This window comes from Littorina saxatilis, linkage group LG6 (genome assembly GCF_037325665.1).
Source record: "Littorina saxatilis isolate snail1 linkage group LG6, US_GU_Lsax_2.0, whole genome shotgun sequence".
Lineage (NCBI taxonomy): Eukaryota > Metazoa > Mollusca > Gastropoda > Littorinimorpha > Littorinidae > Littorina > Littorina saxatilis.
This window is the reverse complement of record NC_090250.1, coordinates 30,064,966-30,092,633: the sequence shown is the minus strand read 5'-3', so window position 1 is coordinate 30,092,633 and position 27,668 is coordinate 30,064,966. Positions and strand designations below refer to the sequence as shown.

The 27,668-nt window shown below is 41.1% G+C and overlaps 1 protein-coding gene across 2 annotated transcripts; it reads left to right on the top strand.

Moving 5' to 3' along the window:
- Nucleotides 1-1,477: 1,477 nt before the first annotated feature.
- On the top strand, nucleotides 1,478-27,618 carry LOC138968964 (PAN2-PAN3 deadenylation complex subunit pan3-like). 2 transcript variants are annotated; one of them, XM_070341652.1, is made up of 18 exons: nucleotides 1,478-1,781; nucleotides 6,720-6,811; nucleotides 7,276-7,404; nucleotides 8,304-8,439; nucleotides 9,664-9,830; nucleotides 10,237-10,302; nucleotides 11,277-11,378; nucleotides 11,980-12,043; nucleotides 12,500-12,658; nucleotides 13,229-13,354; nucleotides 14,117-14,245; nucleotides 16,392-16,551; nucleotides 17,186-17,276; nucleotides 17,895-18,034; nucleotides 18,735-18,861; nucleotides 19,280-19,344; nucleotides 20,145-20,283; nucleotides 20,621-27,618. In XM_070341652.1, exons 1-18 carry the CDS (start codon nucleotides 1,619-1,621, stop codon nucleotides 20,765-20,767), a joined length of 2,202 nt encoding a protein of 733 aa, XP_070197753.1. In that variant the 5' UTR covers nucleotides 1,478-1,618; the 3' UTR covers nucleotides 20,768-27,618. The 2 variants fall into 2 exon arrangements, with proteins under 2 accessions (XP_070197753.1, XP_070197752.1); XM_070341651.1 differs by having other exon boundaries at nucleotides 6,699-6,811.
- Nucleotides 27,619-27,668: the final 50 nt, after the last annotated feature.

Genomic DNA, 27,668 nt, shown 5'->3' with positions numbered 1-27,668 from the left:
ATATAAGTCCTTGGGTAGGCGAAACCTTCAAGTCGACCAAGACAGTGCAGCGGCCTATGAGTCGGACTCATAGGTCCAGTATATTATGGTGACTGAATCCAGAGACATATGTCTCTGCTGAATCGTACAATGATCGATGTACATAAAACAGATTTTCTTTATTTCTGAGCATATTTCAAATCAAACACAACATAATAAAATATAGTTTTGGGTTCAGAAAATACTAAATAATAAAATGGAACCCTGTTAAATTTGTTTTTGCATTTTAATTTTTAAGCGGAATTTTAATCAAACAAATACAATAGTTAATTATGAGCTTACAAGCTGAAATACAATCCCATAGTTTGGGCCGGGCCAAAGAACGGCTTGACCAAAATTACCAAAGGGACAGGACTCCTGTCAGTTTTGATAGTGGTTTAAAGGCACAGTAAGCCTCCCGTAAACCATCACAGAGCTCCCCGAGCGTCTAAATACAGTACAAGCATACTTCCATTTGAACGCTCACCGAACGGGAACATCCTGGCTGCTTTCTGTCGAGCGTGAGACATTTTCCAAGAATTTATTTTCGTGGACTTGGCCCTGAAGAACAATGGCGCCTCGTTTTTGCGCTAGACCTAACTTTTAAAATCTAAATAATAAATTGACAGCTTGTTACACAAACATTCTTTAATCATAAAAGAATTCGTTTTTCATCAAGACAAGATCAGAACAATTCGAAGTTGTGAAAGTTTAAAAAAAGAAAAGCCCGGAAGCAGGGTCACGCAAGGGTCGTAGCAGACGACGGCCCGGTTTATCAGTGCAAATCGCCGTTCCTCTCAACAGTCAAAAGCCATCGCTGGAGTTCTTGTGAACCACAGCCGTTGTTAATTCGTGCATAAAAAAACGTGCTATTGTAGATAAGCTCACGTCGAGTCGCTAACTATGACGACTACATTGTGAAAAAGGGAAACTGGATCACACGGGTTCACGATGGCTCACTGGGGTAAGATAAACCACGCAAAAATAAATTCTTTGAAAATTGTTCGCTCTTTACGGAGGGCACCTAGCCTAGGATGTTCTCAATCGGTGAGTGTTTAAATGAAAGGGTGTTTGTACTGTGTGTAAAAGCCTGACCGTATCTGTGATGGTTTACGGGAGGCTTACTCTGCCTTTAAACAAAAAAAGTATACTGACAATCTCAGTTCAAGTTTCCTCCAGTATGTGTGTACGCTATTAGCGTTTTTTGTGTGTTTCGTTTTCTGATCTTGTTGTTGTTGCGATACTTTTACGTGCTAATTCGTCTCAAACAATTCGGTTCCGAGCTCTCCGCAGGCGAATAGAATATATAATAGATGATCTATGTTTGTCAACAACATCCGAACTTTCGTTCTCAGGCCGAGGTATTACGAAAATGACCGACAGGTTCCGAATCAAAGCAAAACAAACCTTGACCTTTTCTGAGTGACATACCCATAATACATTGCAACGACTGCGCACGCATTCAAGGGAACTTGTTCAAAATAAGGGCTGAGGAAAACAAGATTGGATTTTTTTTTCTGAATAGGCTTCCAGATGATCCGTTTATTCTCCACATCGCATAGTTATTCGCAAATCAGACTTTAGCATAGGTAAATTTACGATGTCAGGACCTGGACATTCAGGCAAAAGGCCGACACCATGTCGATTCTTTACCAGTGGAAACTGTGTTTACGGTGACAATTGCCGAAACCTCCATCAAACACCACCGCAATCAGCGCTGCAAAATCCATACCAAAATGGTCCCCATCCAATGGATGATCCAGGTACTGAATTTGTATTTTGCAGGCAAGAAAGCACAGACAGCTGTTTGCATGACCGTTGCAACGGCTCTCTATGTGTGTCTGCAGCAACCATGTATGATGTTGACTAAGCTCAGTACTGCTTCACCAAAAGTAGGTCGGCTTGATCGCATACACACTGCTGTCTGCAAATTTTACTCAGAATTACTAGATCGTAGAAGGATCGTTATTGCAGATTTTACGTTCTGATCTCCAAAGAACTTCGTTTAGTTTTCTGTCATAACAATGATTACGATTCCTTGTTTGCTGTCAGCGACATCCAGGTGCCCGTATTTGGCGAGTCTGAATTAAAGAGCTTACATTACTTCCCTTGAATCTGAATCACTGAATGAGTGATCATGTCCTTGGAATTGGAAGCAGTCATGATTCGTCTTTAATAAGGAACAGGGGGTTGCCAACAGAAGTTCAGATTAATGGTTTTCCCTCCTAAATTTGTTTGGAGTTTTATTGGGATTGCTTATGAGGTAGAAAATGATGAAACACATACACCATTGGGGTCCCTGAAACAGTGACAAAATGACACACGCCAGTAAATACAGCACCCTATACTCATGTGCCTATTCCTCAAATTCGAATTTTTCGAAAACGCACCGAGCGGTGCTGCTGATCGAACTTTGGACCATGTATTCCCCCCCTTGGACTCTAGTTTGTGATGATAAATGGTTAGCTATTTCTTTCCTAATTCAAGGGACGTAACCGCTCAGTGCGTTTTCTAATAAATCGAATTTGGGGTAAAATCAATCGAATTACATCACAAATCTGCATCATTGCATAATCAATCGAATTACATCACAAATCTGCATCAGTTGCAAGATCTTGCCATGATTTTCTCCCTCAAAATAATTGTACCTCTTGAAATTAGCGGAGAAACATTCTGTCTGAAGTTAATTTTACATGTCACGTGAGTATTGGGTGCTGTATTTACTGGCGTGTCAAAATGACAAAAGTGAAAGACTGAAACAGTTTTTCAGTAAGCATGGAGCCACACAAAAATCAAGTTTTTATAACAAGCTGTAAAGAAACCCTATTGAGTAAAGGAGTAGTCCAGTTCGCTGTGTCAAATTTTTTCACTCACTGACTGAGTGTCAGTGACGATCTGGAAAGCCAGATTTATTGTTGTATTTACTTCTAGTTAGATCTAGACATCAAACCATGAGTCAAAGTATGAACCAGGTTGCTAGTGCAGTGCAGATGTGTGCAAATTACATTTGCCCACATTATTTTATAGTACCACACATAGACTTCTAATACATATGTACAGTTGAACCTGTCTATAGCAGTGGCGGATTTAGGGGGCCCCCACTTCACCGGGGGGGGGGGGGGGGGGTGTGAAAGAGAGAGAGATATATGTGCACATCCTAGATACTGGGTCACAACTATGGGACATGGACACCAGGAAAAAAAGTAGGACTGAATTGAGTGAAATACTCTTTTTTAAGTGCAAAAGACATGCCTGTATCTTTTTCTGTCAAAGAGAGGACCTTTCATATCGGGGTTTCTTTAGAAATGACAATTAGACACATGCAGTACGCTCTATGTCGTGGGTTACATGGTTTCCACTTTAGGCTTCAATATCCCACAGGAAAGAACTTTAGCTCAGTTATTGCATGTGGCATGTGGACAACATTGATAAATAAATATCCAAACATGAAAGTTTGAAATTACAAGTTTCCATAAGTTAACTAGATCGAAGTAGAAAGTGGAAACCGTAACCCACGCAATTTCCAGGTGCAAAAGTTTTTCTTGTAGGTCAAATGTAGCAACTAGCCTTTTGGGCACCCTTTTGGGTTTTAATACATGATAGAAAGATTTAAGTGAGCAAAAAGTTTTCGATCTGTGCTCACTGGGTTTATGTGTATAGAGATAATACTGTCGTGAGTTACATGGAAACCATAGTTTGTAATGTCTTTTATTTCCAAAGAAAAGAACTAAAACTTGATTATTGCAATTTGCATGTGGACAACATTGATAAATAAATATGCAAACATGAAAGTTTGAAATTACAAGTTTCCATAAGTTAACTAGATCGAAGTAGAAAGTGGAAACCGTAACCCACGCAATGTCCAGGCGCAAAAGTTTTTTTTGTAGGTCAAATGTAGCAACTAGCGTTTTGGGCACCCTTTTGGGTTTTAATACATGATAGAAAGATTTAAGTGAGCAAAAAGTTTTCGATCTGTGCTCACTGGGTTTATGTGTATAGAGATAATACTGTCGTGAGTTTCATGGAAACCATAGTTCGTAATGTCTTTTATTTCCAAAGAAAAGAACTAAAACTTGATTATTGCATGTGGACTACATAGATAAATAACTATGCATACATGAAAGTTTGAAATTTTCAAGTTTCCATAAGCGACAATCCTAAATGAGAGAATTAATCGATTGTCGATCGTGCGTTGCAGAAGAATCGAAAATTTCATAATGGCGCCGATCATGAGAACACATGTGCTGCTCAAACTTTGCACCAGATCAAGCTTTAATCAGCAAAATATCGCAAAATTCGTCGATGAATATATGCTACAATTGTCAAAAAAGATTTTACAGGTCTCAAACAGTGAAGATACAGCGTGGTCTGTCGTGAGTTACGTCTCAAAAACCGGAAACGAATACGATTGGGTGGATAAATTCTCATTGTCTATTCACATGACCGGGTCAAACGTCATGAATGGAACTTTCGACGGTGTTCCCGCGATCTCACAACGCGTGTGTGATAGGCAATGCGGGATTTGTCGTCTGCTGTGGCCATGCTTTCGTGGGTTACAGATGGAAACGAAACAAGGGTGGGGTACATTCAAGCGCGATTATAAGCTGAAATAAATTTGTTTCCTACCGTAGTGCTGTGTTTTGAAAACCTAAATGTTGTTGAAATAAATAAATAATGACTTTGAATAACTTTGAGGTTTCCTTTGTTCAGCAGATCGCATTTTTTGATGAAGTTGAAACCGGAAACGACGGTAACCCACGATTACGTGTTTTCTTTGCCGATCAAACTCCCAGAAGAAGAAAAATAGATGTAATTCTTGAGTGTGTATGTTGAGAATAATCCTTCAGCTGACCCATAAACATCACAATAAAATTCACAGAACTTTATTCTCCGTTATGTACAGCTGCAACACAGACTGGTGTATTTTTGTCCCAGTTTTAGGTGTTGTTTTGGGGGCATTTTGGCTAAAAATTAAATCGTTTAAAACCCACAGCAATGTTTGGAAACCCAAACTTGGTTGTTACAGTAAGTCAAATCCATCCCCTTTGACATCAAAGCATCCCCTTTGTCATCCATTGCTCAGAGATATTGTGACAGTCATTCAAAGTTGACAACCCATAGTATTTCCCAGTATCTAGGACGTGCACATATATATATGATTAAATGACAGTTTCTGAGCTCAGGTGGCCCTAGATTGCAGCATTTTGCTTCGCGCCTTCAACTTTGTGCAAAAAAGTTTGGGTGGGCCCCCCCTTCCTTAAGATCCTGGATCCGCCCTTGTATAATGACCTGCCAAAGACTGAATGAAGGTGGTCACTACGAACAGGTGAATTATTTTGGGGATAAAACACTTGTCGTGAATTCGTTGCAATGGCCGTTATCAAGAGGCAGTTGCCAGGGCAAGCTTAACTGTGTTTATTAAATCAGTCATGTTTTAGAAGGATGTGTTACTGTTAGTAAACCAGCTGTCTTCTTCCCCTGGTTATAGATCAGGCAGGACGTGAATGAAAACGTTCTGATCTAAAAAATAAAATAAAAATAAACAGCTGTGTTAATTATGAACAATACACTCGTGTTCAAAAGTTAAGCAGACCTGATGTAATTCGAAAGGGCAATATTTGATTTTAAGAATTAAACAAAATGAATTGAACGGCTGGACTAACTTTATTTGTGTTTAATGTAATCACGCAGGTATGGATCTACATTACTTACCCAACTCTGGTTGACGACATAATCTTACAACAAAGGGTTTTAACATTTAATGTGTCCAAAATGCAGACATTCAAGTTCGGAGTTGCTCAGGAACTGACGAGTCAGTTACACTACAGAGCGTCCAGGCTCAAGAACCGGCACTCAGGACTAGCTGTCGAAAGAAAGGTTCCTCTGTTTGCCTGTAAAGACAGTTACCCCCGTAGTAGTATAAAGCATAGCAGTATTAGCACTGCACGTCATGGTCCAGGACTGCAGGAGGTTCAGGGATCAATTTACACAATAACTTTTTTCAGCCTGGAGAATTCTCCAATCTGTGAATTTATATAGAAAACCTGATAAAAAGTCTGATAAAAAAAAATGAAGCGCATTAGAGTTTGTTCCGAATCTGGTCCGATCCATGCTTTTTGTTAAAGCTGAGGTTACTTCCCTTGCCACTGTGTTCTGGCAACGACTTGCAACTTGCAAGCATGTCCTTGTGACGTCACTACTTTCAGATTTCTGAGGTTGTCACAAATCTGTACTTCGTGACCAGCAGAATAACACTACACGTACCATTTGTTTATGCTGACACCAGCAGCAGTTCTGCAGGCAACCTGCATTAAAAATGCAGTTCCAACCATCTGCCATTTCACTTCATTAATTTTTGTCATATATCATGTCAAATGTTATATTTGACTTTTAGCAAGTGACAAAATATCAATGACCAAAATATGTATTCTTTAAAAGTGACTCATGTGGGAGCTCCGGAGATTGAGCTGTGGTCACATCAGGTTTTGCATGTTGTTGTAAAGACCATGAACATCAACTCACGGGAATCAGAATAGACAAATTGTTTTAGTTAAGTTAATCCCACTTCTCAGTGTCCCTTGCACAAAAAATTAAGACCTTTGCTGAGTCAGTAGTGGAATAAGTGAGTTAAAAGCAGCCGTGGTGGTGTGTATATGATTTGCTCACACTTACACTTACAGGTATGGATGACATGTCCACAGGAGGGCCACCTATGGGAGGCGGCGGAGACCAGTATTTCAACGCCACTTTCAACCCTGCGCCAGGGTCCAACATGAACGACTTCTCACCTTTTGTAAGCTCATCTTCATTTTTCTCTGGGAATGGGTACCTTGTCTCTGCTTGTGTGTCTCTGTGTGTTGGGTCTGCCTTCATGTTAACAAGCATTGTTTATGCTTTATTGTGTGCTTTTTGACTGCGTAGAGTGTTCTTTCATTCTTATCTGGTAATTTTTCCTGCCATTCAGTGATTCACTGTCTTTTGATATTATTGTTTTTACTGCTATTAAATAAATGCATATGTTTGCCACTTTGGTCCAACCAACATTTATTTATCAAAAGGAGAGCCTGAACTGCTCCTTTCTCCCGTTGGTTTGCGCTTGTTTGACACACGCTTTGGAAATGATTTAAATTTTTGACAGTAGAATAAATGACATCATTCACAGTCCAAGAGCTCCCCTTGTGAGATTCAATAAAGACTTCAAATTGACAGTATGCATGAATTATTAATCTGAATATTAATCAGACTGATTTTGATCAGCGACGAGGTCGGCCGCGCAGTGCAGTGGGTCAGCTGTCCCAGAGTGCGAAACCCTTCATACCCCAAGGACCAATGGATTCGCTGCCCAACGACTTTGCCGCTCTCAATCTGGCCTCAGGCATGGTCAAGGTAGAGAGTGCAACACACTCGCACACACAAACAGGGAAACACACACATGTATGTTGTCAAAAAACGAAATCATACTCAGTGTGTTGTCCTTGTGATTTCAGTATCATTTGTGACTTGATGATCATGGGGATTGTTTGATGATTACGCCTTTGCTTTGTCATTTTGTTTTGAGGAGAATTTTACACGAACATTACATTACAAGTAAAAATTACCAAAACGTATAATAAAACTACTGAAAAGTATCAGTAGCAGATTATTTTGCTGCAAAAAATGTGGTGTTTTACAAGAGGTAAAAGGTTTACATTTTCTCTAAGCTTGTAGTTGTACTGTGGCGATATACCTCCTGCACTCGTCTGGCCTGTAAGTGGAATGCCTTTGGGCAGCATGTTATTCTTCATTAATTTACATTTGAAACTTTGGCCGATATGGGACATTCTTGTAGGCATTGGGTTTCTTCTTCTTCTTCTTCTGCGTTCGTGGGCTGAAACTCCCATGTACACTCGTGTTTTTTGCACGAGTGGAATTTTACGTGTATGACCGTTTTTTACCCCGCCATTTAGGCAGCCATACGCCGTTTTCGGAGGAAGCATGCTGGGTATTTTCGTGTTTCTATAACCCACCGAACTCTGACATGGATTACAGGATCTTTTTCGTGCGCTCTTGTGCTTGCGTGTACACACGGGGGTGTTCGGACACCGAGGAGAGTCTGCACACAAAGTTGACTCTGAGAAATAAATCTCTTGCCGAACGTGGGAACGAACTCACGCTGAGAGCGGCCAACTGGATACAAATCCAGCGCGCTACCGACTGAGCTACATCCCCGCCCTAGGCATTGGGTTTAATTGGGGCTGTCTTAAAAGAGGAGTTTCCCTGTATGCTAATTGTTGTTGTGCTTTCAGGGCGGTGGTGAGTTCAACCCTGTGCAGCAGCCATCCTTGCCTCACAGCTCCAGCACGCCGTCTTTTGCAGCTCTCAGCAACATGTTCAACCAACCTCCTCCTACTTCCACGCCCGTCAACCATGTTGTCAACAATGGTGTGTTATTTGTTTCTTCTTTTTCCTTCAATAAGCACAGGGGAGAACGTTCTCATCCAGAAATCAGAACATTCTGTCTTTAAGAAATCATTTCCTGGAGGTTTTCCTTATTTTCAAACAATTCAGGGTTTCGGAGTTGTAGGGAAAAATTTTAAAAAGATCAAAGCTACTTACAGTATTGGCGTTAACCGGTAATTACTGGTATTTTTCCGGTTGAAATGAGAAAATACCGAAAAAAATTGGCTGCCGGTATGACCTACCGGTTGATTTTTAGAACTATCGTTTTTTTTCACTGGTAAAACAACAAAACCAGTATTCTGAGTTGGACTCGTACTGTTTCCAATGACCAGCCTACGGTTTTTTTCAGGACAGTTTGCATCATAAAAGTTTGCGCACCGGTTTGAAAAAATACTAGCGCCATCACTGTACCAGGCAGATTTTCCTGCTTTCGAACATAGTCAACTTTCATCCCTGTTAGCACAATCCTTTTGGCGACTGTGTGTGTGTGTGTGTGTGTGTGTGTGTGTGTGTGTGTGTGTGTGTGTGTGTTTAGTGCAACTGAAAAGAGGAATACTGCCAGTGACCAAAAAGATAAGAACAAGTTCTTTCTAGAATATAGAATTTTGAACAGTCTAACTGGAAATGAAAATTTTGTCTTGCTCCTTGTAGTGTTGTCACATTTTAGTGTTCTTTAGATAATAATGAACACAGTTTAACTTGTGATGTTAGTTTTTCTCTTGAACAATTAATGGTGTGTTGAACATTGTCAATGGTAAAGAGTTCAGTTTTAGTTGCATTTCATAGAGTTGGAACTATGAAGACTTGAGCATTCAGATAGTTAGTGACGCGTCTTTCAAGTTATGCTGGCAGGTATCCTCAACTCGGCCTCTAGTCCTAACCTCAAGCAGTCGTCACCGATGCATCCTGCGTCTGTTTCCTTGCTGTTAAATCACAGTGATCCCGGTACAGGTAACACTTTGAGAGAAATCATGTTGATCACCTGGTTCTACCTTGTCAGGTAATATATGAAGAGAACACTCTTTTCAGTTGACTTCAATTAGTATTAAAGAAAATGCTGACTTCATAGTAGGGAAGACTGAGCATATATGTGAGTAATAGAGAGAAAAAAACAGTTACAATATTGAATTGACACTTTGCCAAGCTTTTGTTTTTTGTTTAGTTTTTTTTTTCTCCTGGGTTATTGAGGCTTTGTGTCTGTGGCAGGAGGAACGTTGCCCTTTCCGTCAGGCCTCAGTCCCAACCACAGTCCGGGCATCTCCCCGACAGGCTCGCCGCACATGTTCAGACGGAATCCTAATCCTAGCATGGGTCCGCCACACCGACAGGCAACCATCCCACAAAAACAGGTAGCTGGAAGTGCTATCCACCAGGTGAGTTTTCGTCCCATTTCTTGGTTTTCTCCGAGACTTCAGGTGGTGCTAAGATGATATTTATGCAGAAATGCTGCCTATTATGTTTAGAAGGTGTTGTTGAATTATTCATGAAAGCTGCATCTAAGGACACATTTGCACCTTGATTGAAGGGGTGTTTTGTTATATGCACTCTCCTGCAGAATTGTTTATTTGTTTGAAGTTACCTTTAACACTTGCCTTTATAGAAGCAGATACTTGTTTTCTTTACTTCATCAGCTTTCAAACTGTATATTGTTTTTGTTTTTCTGCTTGTCTTTAGATAGAAAGACTTGAGGTCTACTACTACCAGTAATTAACCCAGTAATTCTGATCAACATAATCTTGTTTGTATGGTTTTAATATTTGTTTTTGGATGTTTGTTCAGGAAAATGTGGGTGGAACAACATACTTCTACAACCCTGATGAATTCACACCACAGTCAGAGGGATTGGTAAGTTGGATAATTTGGCTGGCTTGAAAGTTAGAACACTTAGTGACGGGCGCAGTGTCGTAGTGGTAAAACATCCGCCTCCTAGGCCTCCTAATCGGGAGGTCGTGAGTTTGAATCCCGGTCGCTGCCGCCTGGTGGGTTAAGAGTGGAGATTTTTCAGATCTCCCAGGTCAACTTATGTGCAGACCTACTGGTGACTTAACCCCCTTCGTGTGTACACTCAAGCACAAGACCAAGTGCACACGGAAAAGATCCTGTAATCCATGTCGGAGTTCAGTGGGTTATAGAAACACGAAAATACCCAGCATGCCTTCCCCGAAATCGGCGTATGCTGCCAGAATGGCAGGGTTAAAACGGTCATACACGTAAAAATCCATTCGTGCTAAAAACATAAGTGAACGTAGGAGTCTGAGCCCATGAACGAAGAAGAAGAAGAATAGACATATCTGCTTTGTCTTAGTATAGACATATCTTCTTGGTCTGTGTACAATTTGTAGATATGAAGCAGCATTCTTCATATGCCATCATTTGCCGCAGATAGATAAATGAAAACAGTTACCTTTAGTTTTAGTTTTAAAGCTCCTGAACAATATGTTCCATGTGCATACAGAAATGAACGCTACTTAGGCAGAAATAAAGACGTGAAAGATGGTTGACGTTTTCACAACAGCGGATAATAAAATAAGGGTGTTGAGAATACAGAGTATACTTGTGCTGTGAGATTGGGTCTTGCCAGCCTTTTGTCCATTACAGTGGAACCCCCTTTTAGGACCCCGCAATTTAAGACTTCCTCCATTTTAAGACCTTGCTTTTTTCAGATATTCTGTTGATAAGCTGTGTAAATGTACCTCCATTTTAAGACTCCCTCCTTGTTAAGACCTGATTTTCTCAGATTGTTGAAGGTCTTAGAAGGGGGTTCCACTGTAGCACTAAGGATGGTGCAGGGTGTGTTGATGTGAGTGTTTTTATTTCAGACCCTTCCACCCTTCACCATGTTCCATTCAACACCCGCCTACCTCAAGCATATGAAGCTGAAGGGCCCACCAACATTCTTCATGGCTGATGAAATCAAAGCAGTAAGTTCAGTGTGTGCACATGTGCATGAATGTGTGCAAAGTTTTTAGATGTTTCTCTCTCTCTCTCTCTCTCTCTCTCTCTCTCTCTCTCTCTCTCTCTCTCTCTCTCTCTCTCTCTCTCTCTCTCTCTCTCTCTCTCTCTCTCTCTCTCTCTCTCTCTCTCTCTCTTGATCTCTCTTGATCTCTCTTGATCTCTCTTGATCTTTCTCTCTGTCTCTGTCTCTCTCTCTCTGTGTCTGTCTCTCTCTCTCTCTTGATCTCTTGATCTCTCTGTCTCTTGATCTCTCTCTCTTGATCTATTTCGATCTGTGCGAGTATGTTAAGGGGTTTGGCCGGTAGAATTGAATCCGTCAGTAATGAGTGGATTTATGATTGGTGGTAGTCCAGATTTGTTTTCTCACCAGAGAACACTTTCTTTGTTATTTCACTGCATTCAGACACTTAATGAACGAAAGATAATAGCTGGTTCATTAACACTATCAGTTCTTGAAGTTCATACTTGTGTGAGTGCTGCTGTCTTCTTTTTTTTGAGTTACCCATGATTTATTCCAATAGCTTGTTTTTATTCTTTGTAGCTTATTTTGTATCTTCCTCTGTGCAGGTGCTTCTTACCCGCCAAGCATTGAGTTACGCAGCATGTGATCCAGCTATCAATCCCGGCATGGGTGAGTTGTCTCCACACTATGTTGTTTTTACCAGGGGAAACAGAGTTGTCCCTATCAGGGGAAACATAATGGTGTAACGGCTAAATAGGGGTTGCACTGACATTTTGGCGTGTTAAGTCTTAAGTCTTTAGGTCAAAAGCATAACCAAAGCTTTATTCCTTTCTTATAATGTGTGTAACTTGCAAAACTGTATACTTATCTGTTTATCATCCAGTGCATTCGCCATTACAAGGCTGCAGTTAAAAATGTGTGTTAGGGTAATCTTCTCTCAAAATGAACGGGTCATTATCAACATGTGTTAGAATAACTTTCTGTATTAGGTTAATCTTCTCTCAAAATGAACTGCACATTATCAACCTGTGTTGGATTAACTTTCTCTTAAAATGAAATACACCGTTCCCTTTTGTGAAGGTACAGTGTTATAACACCGCCTACATATCAGCTTGTTGTTGACAGAGGTGCCGCAGGAGGTTGACAACTATGACAGCCTCGTCCCTTTGGAGCGAAGCCCACCACCCAACGCACCAATCAAATCCATCCTTGGCTACCCCAGCACGTGTTACAAGGCCACACACAAAAAAGAGGGGACCCTCTACTGTCTGCGTAGAATACACAGTGAGTGATGATTAGTGATGACATTTTTCCTGGCTGCTTGGCTCATGATTGAACAATGTTTTTTACCAGGCATTGGGTGCATTGCATTTGAAAGATAGGTTGATGCACATCTTTTGTAAGAGGCGGGGGGAAAAAGTACAGAAGTGAAACCACACATCCAGAAAAAAATGATTGGCTGGAAATACCTTGCTAATTTGTGAAAGTTTGAGAAACTTAGTTTATTTGTATAACTACATGAACTAAATATTACATGACCACACAAGGAGGCATTTCCAACCTCCCACCAAGCCCCTAAACACACACACACACGCACACACACAAATACATAAAAACCCACCTACCATCACATCATCACCCTTCCTAATTTGAAAATGTCCATGTTTTACCAGTCAAAATAAATGACAAGGTGAGACCAAAATTAGGTTGCAATGATTTGATTGTATCTACCTCTCGTTGATTATTTTGTTAGCGTTTTCAGTTTCACATTTTATCATGGTATCATAACGTACAAGAAGAAAGTAAAGGGCAAAAAATTGCTTTGCGTGAAAACAAAATACAAATTCATTTCAGACTTCCGGTTGAATCCGTCATTAAACTCCAAGCTGATGACCCTTGTGGATACCTGGAACAAGTTGTATCATCCAAACATTGTGCAGCTGAGAGAAGCCTTCACTACCAAAGCCTTTGGGGACAGCTGTGAGTTTAAGACATAGAGAGGAAGAGAGAGAGATTGTGTGTGTGTGTGTGTGTGTGTGTAGGTGTGTGTGTGTGTGTGTGTGTGTGTGTGTGTGTGTGTGTGTGTGTGTGTGTGTGTGTGTGTGTGTGTGTGTGTGTCAACTTCTGAGGGTTTCTTTGAGTGTGTCAACCAAATAAACACATGTACCACATGTTAGTGCACAAAGCATGGGACCTTGGACATGACTTCACTTGTACAGCTTTCATGTTCTTACATTTCTGTTGCGTGTATGAATAATTTTCAGCGCCCACCACTCAACACAAAGACTACTCTATCTATTTGTCTGTCTTTCTTGTTCTCTGTATTCCTCTCTCTTTCTCTTTCACACATAAAACAACTAGTGGCTGTATGTGTGTTGCCGTGACAATTACTTTGTACAAACACTACTCTCTTTCTGTCTGTCTTTCTCTCTCTCCTTCCTCTTTCTTTCTCTCTCACACACACAACAACCAGTGGTTGTATAGGAGATGCGATGACAATTACGAATACTTTTTTGTTTCTGTCTTTCTTTCTCTCTCTCCTCCTTCTCTCTTTCTTTTTCACACACGCAACAACCAGTGGCTGTTTGTGTGATGCGATAACAATTACAAGTATTGCTCTATCTCTGTTTCTGTCTGTCTTTCTCTTTCTCCTTCCTCTCTCTCTCTCTCTTTCTCTTTCACACACACAACAACCAGTGGCTGTGGATGTTTTGCGATGACCGTTGTTTTGTGTGGTTTTAGCGGTGGTCGTGTCCTATGACTATCTCCCCGGAGCAGAGACACTGATGGCACAGAAGTTCACAGCAATCCAGCCCATGAACGGTTTTACTAATGAGTTTGGCGGCAACAGCAGGAACTTCAATAGCCAAGGTATGAAAACATATATTGTCTTCACTAGTTTAAAATCTGCCTGAGTCTGAATGACATGTTGTTAAAGCTTAAAAAGGCTATGTGCATAATACATGTCTGATACATTCTTTGGCGTTTGGAAAACTTTCTTGAATTCATGTTTAGTTAAAAAGTGTAAGTAGAGGTTCCAAGCAGTGATCGCGCTAGGTATTTTTCAAACCGGTATGACGTCATGAGCTGGCTACAAGGCTCTCACGAAAATCGGTAAGCTTGCCAAGGCAACCAGTAAAAGACAAACAATGACTTACAATACATTAAATCAATGTCAGTGATATGCGGACGTTTTTTCTACCCCCCCCCCCCCCCCCCCCCCCCCAAGCAACTGTCGCACAACTTGACATTGACACATCAGCAGCCGCTGTGTGTGAGAGAGAGAGAGAGAGAGAGAGAGAGAGAGAGAGAGAGAGAGAGAGAGAGAGAGAGAGAGACTTAGACTTAGACTTAGACTTAGAACATTTTATTCACATAAAGGGTAGACATTTTAGGCCATAGGCTTAATCTTACAATGTGCCCTTTACATTCACACAAACACATATTCACGCGTGCGCCCGACTAGAATCATAGAAACATCAAGCATACAGTAATAATAAATGAGAAAAGTAGTAGAAAATACATGAATGGAACATCAATAAAGCAATTACAGAATGGAACATTAATTACGCAATCACATTTGCGCACTCACACGCAGACGCACAAGGAGGAACACATATAATACTAATAATAATATACACACAACTAAGTGCCATTCAACAAGCACACAGTGAGCCTACCAAGACAGGTAGATTTAGCATTATGTAGGCATGCAGCAGTCAATATTTCAGAGTAATAAAATAATTATAATTAACAAAGCTAGCTACAATACCGGCAGCGTAACTTATGAAGACCTCAGTATGTGTTTCCTGAGGGAGGTTTTGAATGCGTTCAGAGAGATAGAGAGAGAGGGTGAAAGAGAGAAAGAGAGAGAGAGAGAGAGAGAGAGAGAGACTTCCGAAATAAAATAGGAAAGCAAATAGTAATCACGCAACTGGAAGACTTACTCACTAGTTACTTACTGTTACAGTTTCACTTTCGCCTAGTCTTTGTCAAAAAGTTTTCACGCGCAGAGCCAACAGCATTTCTATGACTTACCGATTTTGAATGGTCTTCGAGAGATGAATGTTGAAAATTTCGACAACCTCTAACCATTTTTTTTTACGTGTGTTTTTGCAGTCTTCACAAAACATGAGAAAGTTCTCCCCCTCCCCCTCTGTCCGCAACCACAGAAACTCTTTGCACCATTTTTCCTGAAATCGTTTGACAGTGGAAGATGCCGATGTTGGTTTCTTTGCCGCCGCTTGAGACTCGGGCTCTGCAGATGTACTAGGCCGTGAAGTACTTTCACTTTCAGTTCCTTCATTCAAAGGCCTTTTCTCACCTCTTGGGGGTAGAAAAGACAGTAAAGATCGTTGCTTCTTCATCGCAATCGACTCGCCTCACAATAATCAACTGTATATAGACAAAGATCTAAGCTGGTGTGAGTACGTGATTTCCCGGTATGATGCTATGTCGGCTATAGTTAGACGCCGTCCCTTATAACATAAACTGAAAGATTTTACGATGGACCGGGAACCGAAAGAAATGGCGCGAAAAGTATGATGTCTGATTTTTGACGTCATGTTTGACACCTTGACATCAAGTGTCATCAATGGAGACATAATCGCAACATTGTAGCGCTGTCACAACAAGCCATCCAAATCTCTCTCTCTCTCTCTCTCTCTCTCTCTCTCTCTCTCTCTCTCTCTCTCTCTCTCTCTCTCTCCCTCGTACTGACAAACGATTTTTGTAATTACTACTTTTTTTTTTTACCGGTCAAACCAAATAACAATTGGTAGGTCTGACCGACATCCACTTTTTTTTCCGGTATTGGCGAATCTTAACCGGTAAAATACCGGAAATTACCGGTAAACGCGATCCCTGTTCCAAGAGAACAGTCACTATCTTGAGGGTTAAACTTGTTGTTTTGTGTAAATAAGAAAAAGATGAGGTATTCAGTAAAGGCCTACAGTGAAATAACATTGAAGTTGTGTGATGATTAGTGCTAACAGGTTTTGTTTTGAATGTATTGCAGGTGGTGGTGGAGTGAACGGTCCGGGCTCCAAAGCACCGACGGAAACAGAGATCTGGTCGTACATCGTACAGCTGTGTTCTGCCCTGCGCTGTATCCACGGTTCTGGTTTGGCTGCACGCACCATCGAACCCACCAAGATCCTGCAGTTTGGAAAGGGAAGGTAGGGACTAGTTACTATGGGTCAAAGTTTCGACTTAAAAATCATCCCCAGGCAGCGGCTTGCAGAGACTGCGTAGACCCTTCTGGATTTTTCAAGTAATAATCAGTGTCAGGTTCTCTCCACCCTTTCACAAGTATTTCTGATGAATCAGTGAGACAAAACTGCATAGAACAGAGTTGGAAAAAAAAAGTGGTGTTGATCCGCCTCTGTAACTTGGCTGACAATTTAACAGTTGGCTCTTTTATTTACCTCTGATTCTGTTCCCTCCTCTCCCCTTCCATTCCTTCGTGTTTAAATCATGTGGACATTCCCATCATAGTTCTTTAGGCAGTGTGGAAAGATTGTGTCTGATAAAACAATATTTGATTTTGAGTTGTTTGTGCGTAGGTCAATGTTGTCGTTACATTTTGTCAATTAACATAGACCAGTAATTGAGATGAGGGTAGTGGTGTGTGTGTATGTATGTGCACAGCAATTCCAAGAAAACTACAGATTAGATCTTCAGTCTTGGTCGCGGGGTATCCGCAAAGCATTGTCTTCCTGAAATGCAGTGCGTACAGTATCATTCTGTGAGTTTGACAGATTGATTAAATGTATTAATTTTGCTTCACACGACTTGTTTTTCCCTGTGCAGGTTACGCGTGAACTGTGTTGGAGTGATGGACATCCTGACCCTGCCCACCATGGACCAGGGAAATTTGCAGAACTACATCCAGCACTGGCAGGTCTGTTCACACACCGCGCCACATCTTTCTGCTTGGGTTTTAGGCATGTGTTTTCTCCCCAAAGCGGCGTATGACTGCCTAAACGGCGGGGTAAAAACGGTCATACACGTAAAATCCAACTCGTGCAAAAACATGAGTGTATGTGACAGTTTCAGCCCATGAACACAGAAGAAGAAGAAAAAGGTATGTGTGTTTCTTGGCACAAATACGTTTGTGAGCACAGGTGTAAGCTCGGTTTGTCAGTTGTCCAGTAGTTCCTGTCATTAAAGTATGATTTTGCTGAGCAGTGCTGCTGTGTCCATCTCTCACCTTTTTTTTCAATTTATCCCTCGGTTACTTGGTGTAAACATGTTTACTTTCAATATTTGTTTCAGTTAGCACAGGTGATGTACTTCCCCTAATGATTTGAGATAACCTTTGACTTGGTACATTTTTGTGTTTGTTTTTTTCTCCCTTTTATTCATTTTTTTTTTTTTTTAGAGGGATGAGAGGGGAATCTTTTTAATAATTTATGCGTTTAAAAAAAAAAGAGAATCAGGCTTCATTTTGAATAATTTTTACACTGTTCTAGCATGCCGTTTGTCTCTTTTTAATCATCATCATTCTCTTCTTTTACAGCAAGAAGATCTGACGGGGTTAGGTCGCATTGTGCTGGCACTGGCCTGCAACTCAGCACTAGCAGTGCAGTCGCAGAACTTCAACCATGCCATGGAAATGGTGTCCAGGAACTACTCTGCAGATCTCAAGAACCTCATTGGGTGGGGGTTTTCAATGCCCTTTACAGTGGAACCTCCCTTTTAGAACCTTAAAAAACCCTGAGATAATCAGGTCATAAAAAGATGGGAGTCTTAAAATGGGGGTTATTTTACAAAGGTTATGAACCAAAAGTCTGAGAAGACAGGGTCATTAATGGGAGGGAGTCTTAAATTGGAGGGTGGTAAAAGGGGGCGTTTCACTGTATTGAATTCTGTTTGCCCAATTGGAAGGGGAAGGGAAGAAAGTCGATGACATTGCAATATGAAAAAGCAAGACCAAATTTTACAGCTACATCTTTGTTTGGTAGCGGCTTAGTTGTTGTTGGTGTTGTGTTGCCAGTTGAGCACAAGTGTTGCTTCTTGATTTGATCTCGTAGGGAAATATGTGCGACTTCTGTTCTTAATCTAGGGGAAAATATTTGAGGACATTTGCTGCTGTAAATGAGTACAGTGCAGTGCTTGTAAAATTTACTATTCAGTACTTGAGGTGAAGAGCTTACAGTCCAGTATATGACAGTCCGATATGTAGGTAGTCCGATTTGTTGCTCAGAGTTCAGCAGTTGGCTTGTCTTACAGTCTTGGCATACATCCAGAGCTTGACTTCAATGGCTTAAAACCTCCAATGTTGGACTTAGCTTACCACTCTACTTACTGCACAAGCCAGTACTTGAAATAACGAGATCTGCATTGTTTGATGCTGCAGATACTTGTTTGACACGCGGAAGCCTCGCTCAGTGAATGACCTGATGCCAATGATCGGAGCCAGGTTCTTCACCCAGCTGGACCATGCCCAGTTGCGAGGGGACATGCTGCTCAGCGAACTCAGCAAGGTTGGCTTTTGTACATGCTATTTTATCATGTGAACTCATCATTGGCTGTTGTAGTTGCAAGTTTATGTGAACTCATCGTTGGCTTGTGTACTTGTCAGTCTGTGTAAGGGAAGATAACTTTTCTTTCTCTTTTGCTTTACCCTGCATCTGCTTTGAAGGGAGTAAATGAGTACTGAATATTTTAACTGGAAATAAATAATATAATTTGATGGTTTAGATGTTGTGACAGATCTATCGTCCTTCTGCATTAACGGTCGCGCAGGTAGTCTTTTATCGAGTATTTCATTTTGAGCTGGTCTTGCATCAATTCTTGACATGTGCCTTCTGTTGACTTAGTTTGGATTTTGTTGTTGTGGCTTTGATACACTTTTGTGTGTGTTGCTTCATTACTTGAATGAGTTATGTTTAATGTTAACAGGAGGTAGAAAACGGTCGCCTGACTCGCCTGATGATGAAACTCAACTGTGTGCTGGAAAGAGCAGAGTAAGCCCATTTTCATATCACAAAACCTGTGTCACTCCAGGTTTCCTTATAAAACATACGTCTGCACACACCGATCCCTTCTTATTCCTACCTTCTTGTCCCTACCCGCACTTCTCAAGCCACCCGACAAATGATGACTTATAATAATAATAATAATAATAATGGACATTTATTAATCGCCCCTTCTCACAAAAGCTCACGGCGATTTACATATTAATTTCTGCCGTGTGAGATGGAATGTTTTTACACAATATATCACGCATTCACATCGGCCAGCAAACCTCAAGCCTATTAGGGCGAGCATTCACCTTTCACGGCCTTTATTCCAAGTCACACGGGTATTTGGTGGACATTTTTAGCTATGCCAATACAATTTTGCCAGGAAAGACCCTTTTGTCAATCGTGGGATCTTTAACGTGCACACCCCAATGTAGTGTACACGAAGGGACCTCGGTTTTTCGTCTCATCCGAAAGACTAGCACTTGAACCCACCACCTAGGTTAGGAAAGGGGGGAGAAAATAGCGGCCTGACCCAGGGTCGAACACGCAACCTCTCGATTCCGAGCACAAGTGCGTTACCTCTCGGCCACCCAGTCCCGAGAGCTGAACGTTTATGAAGTAAGCAAACAAGGATGATATTTTTGTAACCCTTTTTTCTCCCTTTTGGACAGTTGTTATTCTCGTCTCTGGAAAAGTGAAACATTCGGTGTTGAACGGCTTACTTTGAAATTGCATTCTTGTTGTTTTTTAACAGAATTGTGTTGTGATGTTGAATGTTTTTTGTTTTGTTGTGAATGTAGATTCAGCATGGACCCAGCCTGGTCAGAAACAGGGGACCGCTACATGCTGAAGCTGTTCCGTGACTACGTGTTTCACGCAGTGGATGACCAGGGCTTGCCGTGGATGGACATGTCTCACATGATTCTCTGCCTCAACAAGGTGAGCAGGCCTACCTCTCTGTTGGCTCCTTTCTCTCTTCGAGTTTCTAGATCTGCAATGTTTCTCACTCTTTTCTGTTTTGCACTCTTTCCCTTTCTCACTGTCTTTGTCTTCTGTCTCTCTGTTTCTGTCTCAAGTCTCAATCTCTCCCCCTGTCTGGTGCTCTTCTGTGTTCATGTATTTTCTCATTTTACTTCTAATGCTTTTTTGTTTTTGTGTGTTTTCTCATGTTTCTTCTGATGCTCTTTCTGTTGACTGCATGTGGTTTTACTTTGCTTCCTTCTTACTCTCCCTCAACCAATGTTTGTATCTGAAGTTATGTGCTTATCTCTTTCAGCTGGATGCAGGAGTGCCAGAAAAGATCGTGCTGAGCTCGCGAGACGAGACCAGCGTGTTCATCGTGTCGTACGCTGAGCTGAAGCGGCAGTTCACCCAGGCTTTCCACGAACTGGTGACGGCCGGCCAGCCCGTGGGCTTCACGTAGCCGACTTTCCCGGCAGGAGGTGCTCTCGTTGTGTGTGGCATGGTGCAAAAGGAGCCAATGTGTTCTCAGACAGAGAAAGGAGAGAGAGTGTGAATCAGGCAGCAAAGATTCAGAAACAGTGTGCGTGTGAGAGGTCAGGTGTCACAGTGCCAAGACGTTGCAGCCAAGTGTGACGGCCTGCAGCTCAAGACGGGACGACAGTGTGTTGGCGTCGCGTTCAGTATCCAAGGGCCAAGTCTCGGTGTCGGCAGAGTGTTACAAGTGTGAGAGAAAAACGAGGGCCGGAATTGCAGCATTGATGGTTGGTCTCGCAAAATTATGTTTACTGGCTTTAATTTTCTTAACAGGTGAACTATATTTTTGGCAGCAGATGTCTCTATCACAGGTTGTTGTAAGTGAAAGTTCTTTGATGCAGTGCTCGGTGCTTGTGTCTTGGTGCTTTGAATAGTGTTGGTTGTACTGATAGGGTCTGGCTGTGGAACGAAGCTGTAGATACCTGCTGTAGCTGTGACGCAGCAGTAAGCCGGCTTCAGTTCCTGACACTTGTGTCAGAGTCATTTGAATGTGGCCTGTGGTTATTGTATTGTGCAAAGGAGCCTTAGCTTTCGCTGTGTGTCCTCTATCTCATGCTAGTGCTTACATCGAAATCGCACTTCATTTGACATGTGGCTTAATCCTGACATAAGCTTCACGGCTGGTGCACTGCTGTGAGTCTGTTTCTTTAGTGTGGGGAAAGAACTTTGACTTCTGTGATAAGTCTGTGTATGATGCTAGTTAGTTTGGTATAGAGTGTTTTTATACGTTGGTAAAGGAACTTGGCTGCGTCTTAAGAGACACATAGGCAAATAACAAAATTTTATTTAACATTTTTAGATGTTGGCAGTTAATAGATGTATAGTTATCCAAGAATAAAAGTGGCGGTTTAAAATGATTAAAAAAAGTTAAAACAAGAGAGAAAATAAACTTGTTTGATCAGAATGATGTCTAATGATAAGTCTCGACAAACAAAAAGTAGCTTCCACGGGTGAAGTTGACAGGAGAATTGAATAGTTAACAGAGACTGACGGCACATTGAGAATGACACGGATAGACGACTAGACGGGGAAGAGATTCACTGGATGAGAGTGACCTTTACACCTAGCGTCTTCACAGAGAGCACTTACTTTCCGTCCTGACACCAGCTGGTCAGAACACATCACGACATGGCGCAGTGTGAGGGCTGCTAGGAAATGGGCTAATATTTGTCCTTATTAACATACATTATTTTTCATGGACTTTTATTTATAACGGTATGTGTTGCGAGTAGGTGATGGGAAAATTAAGTTATGGAATCAAATAAACTGGAGGTATTTTGTGATATTTTTTCTTCTCCCCAGATATGGTTGACCTTGCCCTTCAACACTATTCGTGGCTCAACATTGGTGATGACCTGATTTTGTTTTTCTTCTCTCTTGTCAATGTGCAGACATAGGGCATTTTTGTCATTTTTAAAACTTGTTGGTTTTAAATGTAAAAGCCTTCACAGATTTCACAATGTCAGTATTCATTCATCTTTTTGCTGAGGTGCGTCGTTTTGTCAGGCTTGTTTCTTGTACAAGTAAGTCCATTTCTGATTTACAGACGAGGTGCTCTTCTTATAAGGAAGCCGTGTCAAACATTATAGCCCTGGTTTGGACTGTTTCATTCCAAACTGATTGATGTGTGTCTCCGTTTCTTTTAAAGGCAAAGTCATGATTTTTGTCGTATTCGCCGATCTTGGTCTTTGCAAGTCCAGAAGTGGTTCTATGATGCAGTCTGCATATCAAGTTGTCTTTTGTCGGAGTACTTTTACATCACTTAAGAGTGTCTTTTCTTTTTCTGTCAAATGACAATAGAAGTGTATGTACCAGATTGCACACAGACAATGAAGAGACATCCTGTTCATGTGTTGTGATGAGTGGATTTCTTTTATCTGATTGTTTTCCCTCTCACCCGCAGTCTCTTACTTCTTGTCTTATCTTTCTGTGTTCATGTTGAAGATCGCTGGTTAGCACAATCTTGGTTTCACTTCAGCTGTCCCGCAGAGCAGAAATTCCTATCTTCCATGGTGTTGTGTGTTCTCTGTGTTATGTGGGTTTGAGTTATGCTGATTTCAAACAGATGAAATTGTCTGTTTGCCTCTACAGTAGTTGTATTTCTTGTCATCTCTTTGCTCCTGCAGTGTTCACAAGACCTGTCTTTCAAATGAAGAATGGTTTTAATCCTACTGTCATAAAGCTGTAGTCAAAAACTGTGGAGGTTCTGGGTCTGACCATAGCAGTGATTATCTTACCAAGTTTGTTTGTTTGTTTTTTAGATGTTGCTTTTATCGAACGCAGAAGAAGTAGTTGTTGCTTTTGTTTCAAAACATGCCTCGATCGTTTCCAAAAGAATAAAATAGATTCTATTGATATCTAGTTAGATCAAATTGAATGAAGGTTTCCATGTGGATAATCTTCCTCTTCTCCTGTCTTCACAAAAACTGTTTGAGCATTCTGCTGTACTCAAGGTCTTCCAATTATTTTAATTCTTTGCATTACACTAAATGTTTTTTGTTTTTTTTGCCCTTACCTTCTCATTAGCATTGTGCATTTAGTAACAATCTTTTCTCATCTTTCAGGGGAGGCTAAACATGTGGGGTGATTGCGTTTGTTTTTTCAGTAATTGTAACAGTAATGCGGTAGCTACATTAAAATAAAATTCACACTGTGTTTCTAGTGTGTAGCACCTGGTAAATCTACAGCATTTTTCAGGTTTTCATTTCTTGGTTCAGTATCATTAGTGGCAGTAGCTTCTGGGTCCGAAGAAGCGGGATAGAGTATATAAATATGTAATTTTATGGCTTTGTTTGAAGCTCCTCTGAAGATAACGTAATTGGTCTGGTCTCTCTAGCCAACCCCTAAAACACCGTTGTGAAGATTATATCACTATTACAACAAAGGATAAACCAGACGAAGAGAAAGAGAAATCCAAGCTTGCATTTTGCTTGTATTATGTTTGACCGATTTGTTATTTGGCTCCTTACATCAAGTTAGGTTTTGCTATCAACATGTTTTAGAGGTTTGGGTACTGGTTGTTTGGTTCACCATTCGTACGTGTACTCTGTTTTATGGTCAGTTGGTCAGTTCTCTACCATCCTGTAGTAGAGAAAACAGAGGATGCAATTTCTGTAAGGTTGTTTTGGGTTGGAGACATGAGCAGGTATATGTCAGCATCATGTTACATCAATCAATCAATCAATATGAGGCTTATATCGCGCGTATTCCGTGGGTACAGTTCTAAGCGCAGGGATTTATTTTTTATTTTTATTTTAATTTTTATTTTATGCAATTTATATCGCGCACATATTCAAGGCGCAGGGATTTATTTATGCCGTGTGAGATGGAATTTTTTTTTTTACACAATACATACCGCATTCACATTGGCCAGCAGATCGCAGCCATTTCGGCGCATATCCTAATTTTCACGGCCTATTATTCCAAGTCACATGGGTATTTTGGTGGACAGTTTTATCTATGCCTATACAATTTTGCCAGGAAAGACCCTTTTGTCAATCGTGGGATCTTTAACGTGCACACCCCAATGTAGTGTACATGAAGGGACCTCGGTTTTTCGTCTCATCCGAAAGACTAGCACTTGAACCCACCACCTAGGTTAGGAAAGGGGGGAGAAAATTGCTAACACCCTGACCCAGGGTCGAACTCGCAACCTCTCGCTTCCGAGCGCAAGTGCGTTACCACTCGGCCACCCAGTCCACATGTGGTATGTGCTTTGAATCTATCCCCATTTATTTGATATCCTACGGTTCCCAGAGGCTATTGAGTTACTGTTCGTTCAAGGTCAAGCAGATGGGCTTCAGGCTCTGAAAAGGTGTCAAAAACCTATGTGTCAAATCTTTTTTTCAGTATTGTGGTACATCACCATAATGTCAGGTCACTCCAAAGAGAGGGTACCTCCCAGTCTTTCTATTCTTGACGTTGCATTTGTCCACAAACGACTTGTCATGAAGGGACCCAAGAGGTCATCGACGCGTTTGTCAAGGAGTGGGCGCAATTTAGAGGTTATTGTAATGCTTCTGTTGAACGTTTTGGAGACATACTATGTGTACCAGTCTGAGGACATGTTACTATGTGTAAACTTTTGGGGGACATACTATGTGTCCCAATCTGAGGACATATTACAATGTGTCAACTTTTGGGGGACATATGATATGTCCCAATCTGAGGACATATTACAATGTGTCAACTTTTTGGGGACATACGATGTGTCCCAATCTGAAAACATATTACCATGTGTCCAATTCTTGTGAGTTGCTGAGCCAATAATGATGAGATGCCATGGTCTTATGCCGCGAGGCAGCAGCTAGGTTCCTACAGGCAGCCACACACTTTTACCACGCCTAGACCTACACCTTGTATCATTGTTGGTCTTTCCCGTGTCATGACATTTGGATTTCCCAAGTCTCCAAGCCCAGAAAGGGGATGGTGGGAAGTACGCCAAACTTAACCAAGCGGCTTTGAGGCAGCACCGTATCTAGGAACATAGCCGCTGTTTTTATTTTAACCTGCATTTACGTTGAAAGTTTGAACACAAATGAATTGTGCAGAGAGAAAAAAAATGTCACTATTTTTATCATTTTAACAGTGAACGAAAGAGTTGTGTATAAATACGTATATTACTTTGCATGGTGAAGTTGCTGATCATGAAAAAAATTGGGTTCACTTGAACATTGTTGGACAAGAAGGAAGTGCTTACTGCCCTATACTGTAGGAACTCCTCTGGGTGGTCTCTGGTATGTGTGTGCGCATGTGTGTGTGTGTCTGATGTGGGTTTTTGTGCGCCAATGAGGGAAAGAGAAGTGGGTAGAGACCAACGGTGTGAGCAAGTGTGAGAAGTTGAAGGGTCTTGTGTGTTTGTGTGATAGTGTGTCTGATGTGTTTGTGTGCGCCAATGAGGGAAAGAGATGTGGGTAGAGACAAATGGTGTGAGCAAGTGTGAGAAGTTGAAGGGTCTTGTGTGTGTGTGTGTGGAGAGATGTCTTGGGTTACTGTAATCACCACCAATTTTGTGCAGACAGTCTAATAGCTAAGTGGACATTTTTAAAGATGCAGAGCAAAGGTTCTGAGCTTTAAGCATTCATATGATTCTTACTTTTAATAAAATTGATCAGAATGAAAAACATTGACAGTAACAATTTTGATAAAAAATTCAAAATGAGAAAAAAATGTTACAGTGATAAAGGTTTTAAAAATAAACTGATTTGGGAATAGAATGTATGAGAAAATGACTACATGTATTATGTTGTGTCTGGTAATACATACTGTATTATCTTGACGTTTCACAGAAAGTAATGCAGCCAAATTTGTTGCCCCTCTCCCAGAATTGTGTTGGCGGAAAACTGACATGTGTTCTGCATAAGGCCAGATTAATGGTTTGTGCTCATCTTGTTCTTTGTGCTTTATCTCCACAGAAGTGGCCGTTTTCTTCACCACTAAATTGTTAAAACCAGAGTGCATTTGCCTGAATGTTTGGATGGTTTGGGGGGGGGGGGGGGGGGGAAGAGTTTAAATATTGTTGCGGTTGAAGCTGAGAATGTGCCAAATATTAAAACCCTACCCTACACTGGTATAGCCTGAAGTAACACTACATTTTTTCACCCATGTTTTTGGATGACTAGTTTTTGGGAGTGTAGGATTTTGTATTCCAGTACAACTTTCTCTTGGACACTGAAGTAGTCATTAATATTGCATGGTTCTGGCCTACTTTTCTGTCTGAAAATTGCTGTCATGATGAGATTTCTGCAAATAAATCCAGATCCAGACCTCTGGAGAGGGTTTGTGAAGATGTAACGTGTGCCAGTACTGACTGATGGCTTGACTGTTTCCTGTGATATGATTGGTATGCATTTAGACTGTATTGTGCAAAACATGGAAATCAGATTTGTTTGTGTCAAGTAAAGTTCTGTTTTGGCTTATGATCTTAAGTAGGCCAGGATATGAAAGTTCCAGGGCCTACATTCACAGGAATATTAGCTGACAGATTTTCCTTAAGAAAAAACATTTTTGAAAGACCAAAAGAATGTGTAGAAGTAAAAACAACTGATTCAGTTAGTTTTTGTTTCCTGAATCTTGTAGTAAAAGTAATAATTTTTGTGTTGTATATGCACTTCGTTTAGTATATTCTCCTCTGCTTTAAACACAGCATTGAAATTTGAGTACAAATCAGCCACCCGACTGTGTGGGCCAGTTTTTCTCTTCAGGTAAACAGTGATAACTGCAGCAATTTCTAATGTATGTCAGAATGTGAACACAAGATCTGATGGTGACCAAATTACGAGGTCGAATGATGGGCATTTTTTATTCGAGAACCTGGTGCGAGAGAGAGAGAGAGAGAGAGAGAGAGAGAGAGAGAGAGAGAGAGAGAGAGAGAGAGAGAGAGAGAGAGAGAGAGAGAGAGAGAGAGAGAGAGAGAGAGAGAGAGAGAGAGAGAGAGAGAGAGAGAGAGAGAGAGAGAGAGAGAGAGAGAGAGAGAGAGAGAGAGAGAGAGAGAGAGAGAGAGAGAGAGAGAGAGAGAGAGAGAGAGAGAGAGAGAGAGAGAGAGAGGATATTATGAAAGTACTTTATTGGGATAAATGAGAGAATGAAAGGAGATGGTTATTGCTTGGTTGTGTTCGTTCCCTCCCCTCTGTGTTGCATGTGATCCCTTGTCCCCACCTTACCCCCACTCTATCTCCTGTAACTTTCCTACAGGCAGCTATTCACGATGTTGACTGGAGGTCGGTACTGTTCGAAATATGACACAAGATGACGAAATAAAACTTGTAAATAAACTCAGATTTTTGTTGTTTTGGTGTGATGTGCTTGCGTGAGGTTAACTCTCATCA